We start from the raw sequence: 9,571 nt of genomic DNA on the forward strand, positions 1-9,571 counted from the left end.
TTTTCCCAGCACCATTTATTGAATAAGGATTCTTTTCCCCAGTGTATGTTTTTGTCTGCTTTGTCAAACATTAGATGGCTATATGAGGACGGTTTTATATCTGGGTCTCAGTTCTGTTCCATTGCTCGCTGTCTCTGTTCTTATACCAGTGCCATGCTGTTTTAGTTACTATAGCCTTGTAGCTTACATAGCTTGAAGTCTGGTAAATTGATCCCTCCCAATTTTTCTTTTTGCTTAAGATTGCTTTTGCTATATGGGGTCTTCTCTGGTTCCATATGAAGCATTGAATTATTTTTTATAGATCTGTGAAAAATGATGTTGGTATTTCAATAGGGACTGCCTTGATCACTTTAGGTAGCATAGACATTTTAACAATGTTGATTCTGCCAACCCATGAGCATGGTATGGTTTTCCACCTGTTTATGTCCTCTGCTATTTCCTTCCTTAGTGTTTTGTAGTTCTCTCTGTAGAGGTCTTTTACCTCCTTAGTTAAATGTATTCCTAGGTATTTTACTTTCTTGCTACTGTGAAGGGTATTGAGTCTTTGATTTAGTTCTCAGTTTGACTCTTGTTGGTGTGTAGGAATGCTACTGATTTCTGTACGTTGATTTTGTAACCTGAGACTTTGATGAATTTGTTTTTCAATTCCAGTAGTCTCATGGAAGAATCTTTGGGGTTTTCTAGATATAAGATCATCTCATCAGCAAAGAGTGATAGTTTGACCTCTTCTGTCCCCATTTGGATGCCCCTAATTTCCTTCTCTTGTCTGATGGCTCTGGCCAGGACTTCCAGCACTATGCTGAATAGAAGTGGTGATAAAGGGCAACCTTGTCTGGTTCCAGTTTTAAGCAGGAATGCTTTCAATTTTTCCCCATTCAGTATGATGTTGGCTGTGGGTTCATCATATATGGCTTATATCATTTTTAGGTAGGTCCCGTCTATGCCTATTTTGTTAAGCATTCTTATCATAAAAGGGTGCTGAATTTTATTGAATGCTTTTTCTGCATCTATTGAGAGGATCATATGGTCTTTGTTTTTGCTTCTATTTATACGTTGAATTACATTTACAGGTTTGCATATGTTGAACCATCCCTGCATCTCTGTTAAGCCCACTCTTGAGACATATGGTCCAGAAAAAAAGATTCCTTTTAAAATATTACTGCTCATTGATGATATACCTAGTCACTCAAGAGCTTTGATGGAGATGTATAAGATTAATGTTGTTTTCCTGCCTTCTAACACATTCATTTTGTAGCCCACAGATCATAGAGTAATTTCAACTTGAAATTCCAAGTAACTGAAAAATGCTTTACTAGATCCTAGACGCTACCAAAATAGAAACTGCAGTTCTGAGTTAGTTTGTATATGTGGCATTTAGGGGACCAAAGAGACCTGCATTGAAAGAATAAATCCTCAGGGTTTAAAAAAAAAAAAGGAATACACATTGTGTGATTCTACGTATGTAAAATTTTGAAGACGCAGACTAATTTGTAGGGACAAGAGTAGATCAGTTGTTTTCTAGGGATTTGTTGGCAGGGAGAGGTGTGAGGGAGGGAATATAAATGGGCATTACAAAAATTTTAGAGGTGATATGTCAGTCATACACCAAAAAAGCAGTAAGAATTGAAGTTTGCAAGTATGCTGAATGAGGCTGATTTCTCTATTTCTACCTGCCCATCCAGACTAATGGGGACAAATTATGGAAGCATGGTGGCTTCTTTGGAGTTAAATAAGGCCCTGATGGCAGAGGAACCCTATATTGACTACCCACTAGGTGTCAGACCCTGTGTTAAGCACTTTAAATGAATTAGCTCTTTTAATTCTCATAAAAACTTTTTGAAGTAACATTATCCTTATTTTACACATCAGAAAATAGAGCCTCGAAGAGTTTGAACAACTTGCTCTGTGAATGCTACTCTCTGCCACACAGCCAGTGCTGTTGAAGACTTCACTGCCTGCTGCCAGCCACAGTGCTTTGCTTAGTCCTAGGAACTCTACCTTCCCCTAAAATATTGGGAATGGTGAGGGAGTGGAATCATCCCCTGGGACTTATGTGTTCTTGCTTGGTCTGGAGTCCAGGGTGGTACCGAGGACCTGAGAGAGATTAGGATTCTTGCACTTTGGGTGACCAACCATCTTCCTGGGAGAGAAGGGGTTCCTGGAATGCAGGACTTTGATTTTAATACCACACTGAGTCAGTCACCAAACTCTAGCTCAGCAGAGGCCTTGTTCTCCAGGACTCAGGTTTTCTGGCTCCTTGGTCCTTCAGGACGCGTCCAGAATATTTTCCTGGACTTTAGGCCCGACTGATGAGATGGCTTCACAGTTAAATAAAGGAACAAAGGAAGGCAATGTTCTTTTTTCATTGCTCTTATTTCTGTACGGTCTGAATGTCAGGATCACTAGGGAAGATGATTCCTGCCTTTTCAACCTTACATTTCCAGGTGGCTATGAAAAGAATCAGGGCCTCTAGTTGGGTGGAAATGGTAGTCAATGGGAAAGTAGCTTTTCTAAACATACTGAGCTAGACCCTCAGTGATCCCCGACCCTTCAAAATAGGGGACATGGCTCCAGAGACAATCTACTTGTTTGGCTTCTTTTGTCCCCCCAAACCTGGTTGGGGCCCAGTTTGTGGACTTTGGGGCTGTTGTTGGCTTTGAGAGCCCTTGCCCTGGGTTTCGGGTGAGTTGGGCTCAGACTCCTTGTCAGGGGAGGTGCACTCGGGTTTGGCCTCCAAACAGCAGCACTTGGCCTGAATGCAACATGGGGGTTTTGGCTGGCAGCACTGATGGCATTTTGGCTGGCTACATTGAGGGCATTTTGGTTGGCAGCATTGATTGCCTTTTGTCTGGCAGCATCGATCACATTTTGGTGGGCAGCCTGGGTTGCATTTCGGTTGGTCACACATCTGGAGATTTGGAGATCCTAGAAAAAAAGAGAAGAATCTTGTCATCAGAAGGAAAGCTGGGTACCTGCTTTAATCCCCTCCTTCCTTAACCCCCAGATACATCCATCTTCAGGGTGATGACTCAGACCAGGGTTAGGAAAGCAGGGGGCACAGCCAGCCCCATAAATATGTGCCCTTGTATATGTCAGTATGTTTGTTCCTTACCAGGGAGCCATTTGCCAGATAAAGAATCAAAAGACCAGAATATGTAAGAAATTTGCCTGAGGTCTCTTATCTAATGAGAAATGGTGTGATCCTCAGGAGACTGATTCTGAGTCAAGTGTCAGACACTTCATGGACATTATCTCATGTAATGATTGCTACCAGCCTAAGAGGTAGGCATTTTGACCCCACCTTACGTATGAGGACAAATGAAGTTCAGAGATTTACCTCAGTTGCTTATAAGTGGATTCAAGCCAGGTTCCATCCCCCCACCCCCACCCCAAGCCCAAGCATGTGCTTGTTCTGGTCTCAGATGTGGCACCCGGGGACTCACGTGCACTTAGGGTGACCATCTGTCACACATCTCCTGAATGTACCATCTCACGCTTTGCACTGAGCACATGAGAGGTTGGCTGCTGCTGGGGTGGTGCCAGCAAGACAGAATGGAGAGGACATTGCTCTTGGCATCACAGGACCTGACTTCCAGGCCTAGGTCTACACTCCCCAGCCACAGGGCTTGGGCAGCTCTCTCTTCACTTCTCTGGGCTTTTATCTCTTCTTCTATAAAAGGGCAGTGGTGAGGTTGAGGAGGGAGAAATTGGACCTTGTAGGTGTCCTCAAACTCAGCCATTCAGAACTTTTGTAATTTCCCAATTCTTCTAGGAGTAGAAAAAACCAAAACAACTCTTTCTTTGCTTCTATCAACCCACCCTCCTTCCCCCCCGGAAATCAAGTCCTCCCCGGAAGGTCCTTAGGCCTAGGCCCCAATTTGTGACCCCTGTGGTAGCTCCTATACGGTTTACCCTGTTCCTCCTATGGCACATGGATGAATGAATGAATGCCACTGTTGTGGCCTCAGACCAGGACGAAGGGTCTAGAAGTGGCCGGGAGTCAGCAGGCAGCGAGCAGGGTTGTTACCCAGTCTTGGGGGAGATGTAGAAGGAGGGGAAATGAGCACATACCCCCCACTGGGGACTCAGCCCACAGCATGCACCCACGTGAGGGAGGGCCCAGGCTTATCAGAGCCCTGTCACCGAGTGGGAAGGATGGGTGTGGGACTTGGAGTGACAACAGCTGATGTGCAACCACCCTCTGGCCTCCGACACTCGCAGGATTTGTGAGAAAAGCCTCTGGCCCAAATTAGTTTTTTTAAACTGAACCAGTTACTGCTGTGGGCTTTCCTCTAAGCACACACATGCCTGTCCATCCATGTGGGGTGTGTGTGTGCACACATGCACATGTCTGCATGCGTCCGTGCATAAGCATAGGTGCACAAAAGGAAGAACTAGAGGTTTGTGATGATGGCGGTTTAGCTGGATCAAGTTGAGACTACTTGGACTCACTTATGAGCCCTTTAAATTATGAGTGACTACCTCACAGCAGGTGCCTCCTTCAGCTGTGGGCTCCTCTCTCCTCCCAGTGGCCCCTTCCTTGCCCTCCATCCCATGCCTGCCCTGCCTCCTTGCCATTGGGCCACTTCCTGCCAGACCTGCTCCAGATGCTCTATCTGATGCTTAGAAAGCCACATCTCTTGCTGTTTTGTCCTGTTCTTTTCTGTGTCCTCAAGATAGAGGGACTCCTAGGGACAGGAACTACAAATCCCTCCTCCCATCAAAGGCTTCCTGAGGGTCACCCCTGTAGGACTGAAATCTGTATCATCCTCCCTGGAAGGTGTACAGGATTCTCCAGTTGGGTGGTTACTAAAGGACACCTGCCAGATGACCTACTTTGCTGTCTGAAGTGGAAGACTCAGGGCTTTGGCTGTCCTAAATGACAGGTGTCAGGCTCTTAGACTCAACCCTTTTTGTCTGGGGATCTACCTAAATCCAGGTCGTGCTGTACAAACTGTCCCGCTGAGTCAGGTGTGGCTGATATCTCCACCCATGGAAGCAGCAACTTTCAAACTGATGAGCCGTGGTTGAGCCCAGCCCAACTTTTCTCCACTTCAGCTTTCTGAACAGTCAGAGCCTTGCCTTGGGGTTTCTCTGTGGGAGACCCCTGGCCTGTGCCCAAGGAGGCCGTACTGTGTCCCCTGACGCTGTCTGAGAGTTCCCTGGTGGAAATGCCCACAAGGCCCCCTACGCTTTGAATTTTCTAAACTAGGGCACCAGGAATAAGAGAAATTTGGGAAGGGTCACCTTGCAAGACCCTGCCACCTGCTTTAAACCCTCCACACTCCCAAGCCCTGACTATATGGCTGCAGCCTAAACCGGGTCAGAGGCAGTTCCCGCATGAAAGGGGAAAATGACTTCTTGGCTTGGGAGGTTGACTTTAACTCACTTGTGACTCCAATGCCTGCCAGTTATTCTAGGACTCATTCTGCCTTTCCGGAAGAGGATTCCCCTTTTAAGAGGAAGACACAAGGCCAAGATTTCTAAGGGGTGGGGAGGGGACAAGTCACAGTCCCTCCTCCCAGGTCAAGGAAGCTGCAAAGAGGCTGAGTGAGGTGGCAGAGACCTGCCCTGCAACGCCCTGACTTGCCTGGGAGGGAGCAGGTGGGCAAGAGGCCAAGCAACGGGAGGCACAGAGAAAGGAAATGGGACAGGGACACATCAGCATAAAAACAGGTCAAAGGAGAGAGTGAAGGGCCTTGAGTGCCCTGCTGTCTACCACCACTACAGTGTTCAAAGCTGTGTCACATGGGGAGACAGAGAGAGAGAGAGAGAGAGCAAGGGCACACGTCCTTCGGGTGCCCTTGCAGCCTTGCAGCCTATGGGCGTGAGTGTGGGTGTGTGCAGGGACCCTGATATCCGTCTCTGTCTCCTTGTTTGAATCTTCTCCCTCAGGGGCCAGACCTAAGACCAGGCTCTGAGAGGGGAGGGGGACGAGCGAGTCCCTTCAGGTTTCGTTTTCTGTTGTTTCTCTCTGTCTGTGTTTGGTTTTGCCTCCTTTGCCACTTCTTCTCTCTGCCTCTCCACCGCTCTCCAGTCTTTCACTCTGTTTCTGTCTTTCTCTCCCCTTCTATGACTGTGGTTTACCTTTCTCTACCCTGATGGTCAGTGCCCTGACTTGAGTGTTCAGAGTCTCTTTGCCACTGGGAAATCCAGCTTGGTAGGATCCATCCTTCCAGGTACAAGCTGGGTTGTTTCTACAAAAGCAATTCTCATTCCAGCCACCAGGGGGTGTGGAGGCATCTGAAGGCACTGGGGACTCCCATCCAGGGGCTCCCCCACAGACATCCCCTCCAAGCATGAGCCCTGTGGTCAGGTCCTAGGAATAAGTCCTGAAAGTGGAGCTTGCACCATGTGGAAGATGGAGAGCAGGTCGAGAGTCAGCCCAGCGCCCTGCGGCATAGGTGGGGCAATGCTAAGTCCCTCAGCAGCCTCCCCACCCTGGACGCAGGTCCCTGCCCTGTGAGCGAGCACTGTCTCCACTGTCTCCCTGCTGCCCGGTGGACAGTGCCTGCTTTCCTTTAATCAGAAAGCACCTCTAGTCACTGGCCTCCTGACAGATGTTCCTCCTTTAATCCAGGAATAGTTAACCCTCCTTGAACACTCCCACTTTCAGAACCTCCTCTCCTTCCCAACAAACTTGCCTGGACCACCCTGCCTCCTGTGAGACAGTTTCTTCTCCTTAGGACAAGATTCTCCCCAAGCCCCATGTTCCCTCCTTCCTCACAAAGCTCCACACAGCCTGTCCCAGGAAACCTGCCAGATTGTGCCATAACACCTGTGGCACAGAGCCAGGGCCATCCTTTTAGGTCTTAGTGCTCTGTTTTAGTGAGGATCCACGTAGAGCCAAACCCAGGTCCATTAAGGTCCTGGCAAAACACCCTACCTTCTCTTAGACGTCTGTGCACCAGCCCAGCGTCACCTGCAGCCACGTCCTCTCAGGCTGATCCTCAGACTGGCTCAGAGCAGACACCTGCTGATCCCACTCACCCCTTTCTGGATCTTTGAACGTGTTCTGCCCTGTCCTGAAACACCGTTCCCCGGTCTCCATCCCCACAGCCTCATTCAGTATTATCCAAACCTAAGGTCTCCACTTAAACAGCACTCCCTGGGGGAAAACTTCCTTAACCTATAGGCTCTGTCTCCCTGATGGGCTTTCTTGGAGACCCCTGTACTTCTCATCGCACTTTTATCATAGTCATTACTTCCCTACTTGTCTGATCTCTCTGCTGTGCTGGCTTCATGAGCATGGGTGTCCTCACTATCTTGCCCGCCACTGTTCCGTACCTGACAAACTGCGTGACATTATGTTGGCCTCAGTAAGCAAATAAGTAATGAATGAATGAATGAACGAATGAACAAGCCATGGGAGGAGGACCACCCAAAAGACAAGGTTTCTCCGCGTTTCCTGGTCTGGTCACACAGTCCTCAATTCACAATTTTCATGCTTGACTTCTCACGGAAACTGTCTTCCCTTGACTGGGTCTAGCAGATGTGGTGGATCTTCCTCAGCGGCCTAGTGAGTCCATGACTAACAGAAGTCAAAGTGTTCTGAGCCAAATGAGTTCCCTGCCCTCCTAGTGCCAAGAGCCTAAGATTCTAAGCCTCTATGACACCATAATTCTCTCTCCAAGACTCTATGACTATGAGCAGCAGGCTGACTCACCAGCACCCCCTGCTGGCTGGAGAGTCTGACCCTCTTACTTTATTTGCTGAAAGAAAACTCTTTAACCCATAAGCATTCTGTCACTTCAAACACAAGCCTAAAGCACAAATTTGTATTGAGTGTCCACTATCTACCAGAATCTGGCCTAAAAACTGAAGTGTAGCTCAATAGGATGTAGTTCACATTTTCAAAGATCTAATTCAATATCAAGGCAAGTCAATAAACAACTTTGGTACCGTGTGGTAAGAATGACAATAGGCTAAGCTCAGGGTGCCATGGGTTCATGTGGGTTCAGTTTAGGGGTCAGAGAGGCTTCCTGGAAGCAATGATGTGTAAGCTGAGACTCGGCAATGGGAGACAGGGAGTGGGACGTGGGGGTGTGTCTGAGAGGACATTTTCAGACCTAGCAATGGGAAAACGTGGACTGTTTTGGGGAAAAGCCCTGTGTGGCTGGAACAGAGTGGGGAGCAAGGAGAGGGGGAAATTAAGCTACAGAAGTAGGTAAGGCTGTGTTGAATAGGACCTTGTATGCCAAAAGAAGAAGTTTAGACTTTATCCTGAAGACACTGGGAACCAGTGAAAGGTTTTAAACAGAGGAGAAACTGGGGTTGTCAGAGGCAGGGACACTGTTCCATTCTCTTTGATATTCCTAGTATCTGGCTCAGCACTTGCCACATAGATGATTCTGAAACTGAATCAATTTAATCACCTAAAATAGTGGGGAAAGAGAAGCATTTGGTTACATTTGTTCTCTTCCTTTCCTCTTCTAGCATGGTCTCTTTGAGGGCAGTGACTAGGAACTTCTGCTAGAAAACAGGCCTGCCATTAACATTTGAAGGGCACTGGGAAGAACATGAATGGAGGCTTCTGACCTGTGGGGGCCACCCCAGTTCTATTCCTCTTCCCAGCTCCATCCTGACCATGATGTGCATGGACCTCAGGTGTGCATGAGTGCATACACCTTAGCCACACCATCCATGTTCTGTTCATACATTGACCTCTCAAACCATCCATTTCTTGGCCTTTGAGAGCTAGAGGTGAGCACAGTGTTGGCTGAGTGAGTCTCAGAGCCATTTGAACAGGGATTCTTGGGTCCTGGGAGACAACAGCTCTGGGCTTATATGTTGGACCTATGGACTCATCATCCTATGGGGAGAGTCATGGCCGGAGGGGAGCCAGAGAAGGATTCTAAAGTGTGGGGCCAGGACAAGGGCCCCAGTTGCCGAGGCCTAAGGGTATACTCCTGGGAAGTATGTGAATTGTGCTTTTCATTCTATAATAGCCTATTCAAGTATTTGATTTTTTTACTTACCTTCTTTAGGTCCTCATGCTTGTAGTTATCTCCAGAATTTATTCTGAAAATATCTGAACTCATTCACCTCTCTCAAAGTGTCTAGCATTGTAGTTGAGATCAAAGTCTTAATCTATAAGAATTAAGCTCTTTCTGGGCAGAGTACAGAGATGGGAGAGAGAGAGAGAGAGAGAGAGAGAGAGAGAGAGAGAGAGATGTGTAAATGGTCAAAAAACCTATGAAGAAATGCTTACTCATAATTAAAGGAATGCAAACCAGAAGACAGGAGACACTGGCTTTTCCGTGACAGACTGGCAAAAAATATGAAATTTTTATCACATTAATTATTGGTGAATATGTGAGAGACAGGTATTTTCATAATCTGTTAGTGAAATTTCACTTTACAGCCATGGTATAGAATACTACATAGCTAATAAAAGCATAAAGTCTATTTGTAGGTGATACGCACAATTCTCCAAGCTATGTAATCAAATGAAATAAACAATCCAGTAAACAATACATTAGTATATTCCCTTTCTTATAGAAAGAATATATGTATGAGATATATACAAATAAGATAAATATATGTTAGTATATACATAAATATTTTTCTA

The 9,571-nt window shown here is 46.7% G+C and overlaps 1 protein-coding gene across 1 annotated transcript; it reads right to left on the reverse strand.

Moving 5' to 3' along the window:
* Positions 1-2,581: 2,581 nt before the first annotated feature.
* On the reverse strand, positions 2,582-2,908 carry SMCP (sperm mitochondria-associated cysteine-rich protein). The gene has a single exon (XM_012658504.1). The coding sequence runs from the start codon at positions 2,906-2,908 to the stop codon at positions 2,582-2,584; it is 327 nt and encodes a 108-aa protein (XP_012513958.1).
* Positions 2,909-9,571: the final 6,663 nt, after the last annotated feature.

The sequence above is a fragment of the Propithecus coquereli genome, unplaced genomic scaffold (genome assembly GCF_000956105.1).
Source record: "Propithecus coquereli isolate 6110/MARCELLA unplaced genomic scaffold, Pcoq_1.0 Scaffold59, whole genome shotgun sequence".
Lineage (NCBI taxonomy): Eukaryota > Metazoa > Chordata > Mammalia > Primates > Indriidae > Propithecus > Propithecus coquereli.